General features: G+C 36.1%; 1 protein-coding gene across 1 annotated transcript; it reads right to left on the reverse strand.

Moving 5' to 3' along the window:
• Window positions 1-865: 865 nt before the first annotated feature.
• Window positions 866-5,427, reverse strand: zgc:101744 (Receptor expression-enhancing protein 6-like). The gene is made up of 5 exons (XM_043222996.1): window positions 5,205-5,427; window positions 4,084-4,177; window positions 3,788-3,926; window positions 2,432-2,600; window positions 866-2,294 (listed from the first exon to the last, which is right to left on the reverse strand). Exons 1-5 carry the CDS (start codon window positions 5,320-5,322, stop codon window positions 2,260-2,262), a joined length of 555 nt encoding a protein of 184 aa, XP_043078931.1. The 5' UTR covers window positions 5,323-5,427; the 3' UTR covers window positions 866-2,259.
• Window positions 5,428-5,687: the final 260 nt, after the last annotated feature.

The following is a 5,687-nucleotide window of genomic DNA, read 5'->3' on the forward strand; positions in this document are numbered from 1 at the left end:
ATGCCATCTCCGCTACCATTCACACAGTCCTACAATAAAAACGTAACCCGAGAGCAGTGTTCCACTACAGCTCAGCTTTTAACATGATTAAACAATCAGACAGGGCTTCACGCCCTTGTTTACTTCTTGCTCGGAGTCCCAGTGGTTCGCTTGAACTCCCACTTGCACTACAACTGTTGCCTTCCTTGAACAAATATTGCATATACTCAGTGTCATTGCCTAATTACACACTGTACACACTCTGTGTTATGGCAGATACTTGACCTCTGTATTTGCACATATACTGTCGCATATTAATTAGTAAAGATATGTTCTATGAAGATATTTTGTAAGCTTCCTACTGTAAATACATCAAAACTTAATTTTTCACCAGTAATATCCATTGCTAAGAACTTCATTTGTGATTTTCTCAATATTTGTATTTATTCTTTATATTTTATTGCATCGTCAGATTCCCAATTTTCGAATAGTTCTATCTTGGCCAAATATTGTCATATCCTAACAAATTATGCATCAGTGGAAAGCTTTTAAAATATTGACCATAATGCCTGGTTTTGTGGTCGAGGCTCATATATGGGTCAGACACACATACTAATTATATTTTATATAGTTCTCCTTGTTTTTATTAATGCTGCAAGGGAACAATGTTTTGAAGTAGTACTGTAATGCTATGCTATCCAATTTATGAGTTATGCTATCCAGAATCTTGAACAGCTAATGTATGAACAAAACAGTATTATTTGAAGCACTGCAAATATTTACTGTATGTTGAAGGGAAAAGGTGCACAGACTCAAAGTAATTTATTACTTGTTCATCAGTTGGAACATCAAATGACCAAAATCACCACTCAATATAAACATCAACAAAGTTTGGAAGTAGTTTATTTTAATTATATTCTTAAGTTAAATTATTTAAATTAAGGCTTCACAAACGTCACACGGTGAATTCTTAATCATTCACAACTATGACAATGCAGTTTTTAACTGAATGCGAGTCTTGTGACAGGTGTAATAAAAAGAGCAAAAATACACATCGTCTACTGATTAATGCGTCCAAGATTTCCTGTTATAAAGAGTGAATGATGAAGCAACGACCTGTTTTCTTTTACAGAAACATGCCGCTTGAGGAAGTATAATTAGTCTTCTCAGGTTCAGCATACTGAAAGGGTGTAAAATGGCTTCATATTTCTCCATCTACTACGGAAAAAACTTATTAACATATCTTTGTTGCATAACAGCCAAAAGGAAATATTATACTGTGTTTTCTAATACCCATGTAGTGCTTTGATACCCTAACTCTGTTTAATATTACACTGCTAATACAGAGTTATTCATAGCAAGGCTAAAACTGGATATATAAAAAAAAAAAAAAAAAAAAAAAAAAAAATTTAAATATCAAGGACCAAGTAGAGTTATAAAAACAAATAACGTGTGAAGCTAATAGTGTGCCTGATGTTTAGTCAGACAACTCTGGTCGCTCTCAAACCCTTACTTTAACTCTCCAGAACCAGAAACATTATTCCCTGCTTAAACCAAACCCTAGACTAAAATGTAAGTCTGAACTGTTTAATCTAGAACTAGGTTTAAGCCCCGTCTATGAAACCTATACTGGTATAAGGCCTGTCTGTGAAACGACTACACAACTGATCGTTCAAAAATCTGAAGTTCAAGATTATAAATGAAAATACCTGCAGCTCAGCATAAATGATCTGTTCAAGCCTAAAAGTACATGGCACAAAAGTAAGTACACTAGAGCATAATTATCATTCAGAGCCCAGGAAGTTTACCATCAAATCAAAACATATGTTGGTCAAGGTCAAAACAAATACATTAGAAAGACTAAATTAAATACCTTTTCATGAGGCACAAAAAGAAATAACGTAAAGTTCCAAGTAATATAACAAAAATAAACTTAATACAAATTTGGACAATACGTTTAATATTTAGGCACTGATGTTTCCAGTTTTATTTATTAAAAGACAGTGATATTTCAACATTTCTTTCATTGGTCAAAGTGCTAAAACATAGGATGAAAAAAAATGAACTAGTATCCCAAGAACATTTGTGGACATTTAAGAAACTCAAGAACATTTAAAGGCCATTTTTGGGGTGATCGTGCTGCCTGGCTCACACGCAGTTAATATATTAATAATTTAGGTGGGGTTAGTGGCTTAAACGATATGGCGGTCAAAAAAAAATAAAAAGGCAAATGTAAACAAGGTTCCTGGTAAAACGATTCTTCATATCGCCACCTTCAAATCATTTATTCTTATCACTGTTCAACAATGTGAAGCCTGTTGGGAGAGTCAGAGGAAAACAGTCCTTGAGTTGGATTAATGCAAAACTAAATGAAGTCAAGTAATACACAGTATCGTCTCTTATTAAATTAGTGCTCTTTTTTTATTGTTTCTGATAAGACGTTATGGCTTACCTTCCTTTGCCACGCTCTCTGCTGCACTCTTGGCCTTTCCACTCAAGTCGCTGACAACATTGTCGAATGCTGCTTCATGTTTGAGGAAGAAAGGTCTCACCACTCGTGTGTATATGATCTGAGAGCCATTCCAGGAGTACGGAGCCATGCACCACAGCAGAAACAGGCACTGAAATACATGTCAGACATATAGTTCACATTAAAGAGACTAAATATTTCTATTTCAATTAAATGGCATTTTATTTTATATTCAGACTTTCAAATCAAATAAATAAAAATAAATAAATAAACTTTATAATGAAAGACATTTAAACACCAAATCAGGAGTAAATAAATTTAAAATATTAAAATATAATTTTTATTAATTCCCATTAAATTAAAATGTAAAACAGTGTATTACAGTACCACATGTATAATATGAAGAGTTAAAAAAATAAAAAGAAAAAACAATTCTCTAAATTGTCAACATCAAAACACTGCGTTAAAGAACAGCATTCAAATTAATTGTGTGTGTGATGTGATGTATAGATATAGATATATATATATAAAAAACATACACACAATTTTATAATTGTCATAAATTAAAGATAAGATTTTATGAATTTACTGCTCATTTCTTATTAACATGCTTAACTATTAGAGATTTGCATGAGGTCTCTGATGCGACAAAGACGATTGAGAAAGTAAATTCATTTTAGCAGCCTGCACAAACACAGATACAACATACAAGTTCTTCAAGAGCCACTTATATAACGACAAGCCTGAGAGTTCTGAGAGTCCTGCAAGAGTTATTTAAAAAAATAAAATAAAAAAAAGGGTTTAATCGATATCTTAAAAAGAAAGTTTGTGAATTTAGCCCCTGTAAATTATTGTTTTTGTGCTAAAACAACAGCTTGCCCTCGACGTACAATTCACCTTTCTAATGTCAAACTAATCAATACATACTTTAACATCTATTCCAAGCACATGTGTGCCAACGCCATATGTCTCATGCCATAACGAACATCTAATTAAAAATTATTTTTAATTAGGAAACTGAAATTGAAAAATGCATGCATATCATTTAAGATCTCAGCTCAACTTAGTCAGCTGCTAGCTGATTTGTATAAATTGGCCATAAAGCGCTCAGTCAAATTTAGAACAAGGATCAAAATTGAAATGAGGCTGTTGGTCGAGTTGGCAGTTAGTCAGGCATACTAAATATACACTATGCAAAACCTCTCAGCATGACCTACATACCAATACATTTACAGTCCTCCTACAGCAAGCTAACATACAGTGAGGTGGATGGATTTAAAACAGGTCTCCAAAATGCATGCAAATAGACAAATATATTTTGATACTAAAATACCCTACCTTCCCAGCGTAGTAAAATGGAAACCAAAAGAGGAAGATATCAGAGAAAAACTCAGCCACACTGAAGAGTCCATAAACCACCCAGTACGTTAGCCATTTGGTGTCATCTTCTTTATTGTTACTCTCAATGGCTTTGATGCTGCGTGAGGAACAATGACATGTGAAAACAGGCCAGTCAGTGTGGGTTGCTCTCATTATTGCGCTGTGCAAACATACACGTGTGTGTTTTGTCTAGGTCTAGCATTTGCACAAATATACTAGACATTTGTGAAATTTGACATGTCATGCGTACTTACGAGGCATACGCTGGGTATGCAAAACCAATCAAGTTGCAGAGAAGGGAGGCACCATACCCAAATAACAGATAGAGTGCCGCAATAGATGCTGCACCTGCAGAACAAACAGAGACACGTGATCACTGAAAATAATTCAAATGAAGAAGGGCATTTAGGAGCGCTCATGACATGGTTTGGCGTCAGTTGGCTAACAGGATGCAAGAAGCACAAACAAAGTCCGCACATATGGGAAGATGTCTTCAGCCGGTGCAGTTCTGCACAGACACTTGAAGATGTACTACATGGTTAAAAATAACCTTTGGGAGCGGCAATCGGTAGAAGAAATTAGACCCGGACAGATCTTGCAAGGAACGGTCACACCACACATTAGATATTTCAGATAATCAGTCAATGCAGTGGAACAACTGGACCCAATGACGCATCTGACAAGGGCACTTGATATAGGCCCATCATTTGCTTGATGCTTCTGAATCCAGCAAGTGTTTTTTTTTGGTTTTGAAACAAAGAGCGATAACAGATGAGCAGATGTAAATGCAATAGGGAAATGACAGGTAGGGGAATTACTGCGCTGCATCTGTTGTTGTCACACAGACACGCAAAGCAGAGCAATGTTTGATTCATAAACGACTCTTTTAATTCGAATTTAAATCGCGTGAACCCGAACGACACAAACTGAATCAGCTTCAACAATTCAACGACTCAAACTACGAAGGGTCTGTAAAATAAGAGACATATTGTTGCTTCTACAACCGAACGGTAAACCAGGCCGTGTCGCGGAACCCAAAAGATCCGCTGAATCGTTGTTTAGAACCCGCACTTTAAAAGAACCGATTCGAAGAAATGACTCGGACTCTCCTGATCTTATCAGTATGACTCCCAGAGCACTTTGCACTCATTTGCGACATTCACCGACCCTTTACATATGGGTGACACTAACTTAAACCACGCGTTAAAAGAACTCAAACTTTTCTTATGAGAATCAATATTCAATAGTAACGTATATAGAAAAACATTTTAAATTCGCACAAGCTGAAAGCCAGCACAGCTTAAATACGCAGGCTAATGTATTCTTCACCAAATAATTAAAGCTGCTTCCAAGCAAAGATCAAAACCTGTCTTACCTGTTGCAATGTACTGTTTCTGAACTCCAGTTTTTTCCTCTAAAACCGCTAGAAAATCCGTTACCACGTTCTTCTGCTCAAAAAACGCGTCGTAGCGTTCTTTAACAGTATTTAACATTTTGTCCTTCCCCGTTTATGGTGCAACAGAATCCAGCGACTACTGCCAGAATTGTAAACAGTTTTCCAAGCCAAGCAAACTTAACACTTGTAGAAAGTTTGTCCCTCGCAACAGCACTGGCTCATTACAGGCGGGCGCTGCGCGTCTAGCGACCAATAGAAACTAATAGAAATATATGATCCCGCCTCCCTCACAGGTGATTGCGATTCTGTTGAACAGTTGAGTAGGGAGTTGTGCTTTTCACTAAAAGAGCGATGGCTTTGAGAGCGCTTGTAATTAAAGCGTGGCTTTCCTTTTTTTTGTCAGAAAAACGTGCGCTCCTAAAAGTGCCGCAAAGATTTGTAGGCCTATTTAGCTTAATGCCA

The sequence above is a fragment of the Puntigrus tetrazona genome, chromosome 2 (assembly GCF_018831695.1).
Source record: "Puntigrus tetrazona isolate hp1 chromosome 2, ASM1883169v1, whole genome shotgun sequence".
Lineage (NCBI taxonomy): Eukaryota > Metazoa > Chordata > Actinopteri > Cypriniformes > Cyprinidae > Puntigrus > Puntigrus tetrazona.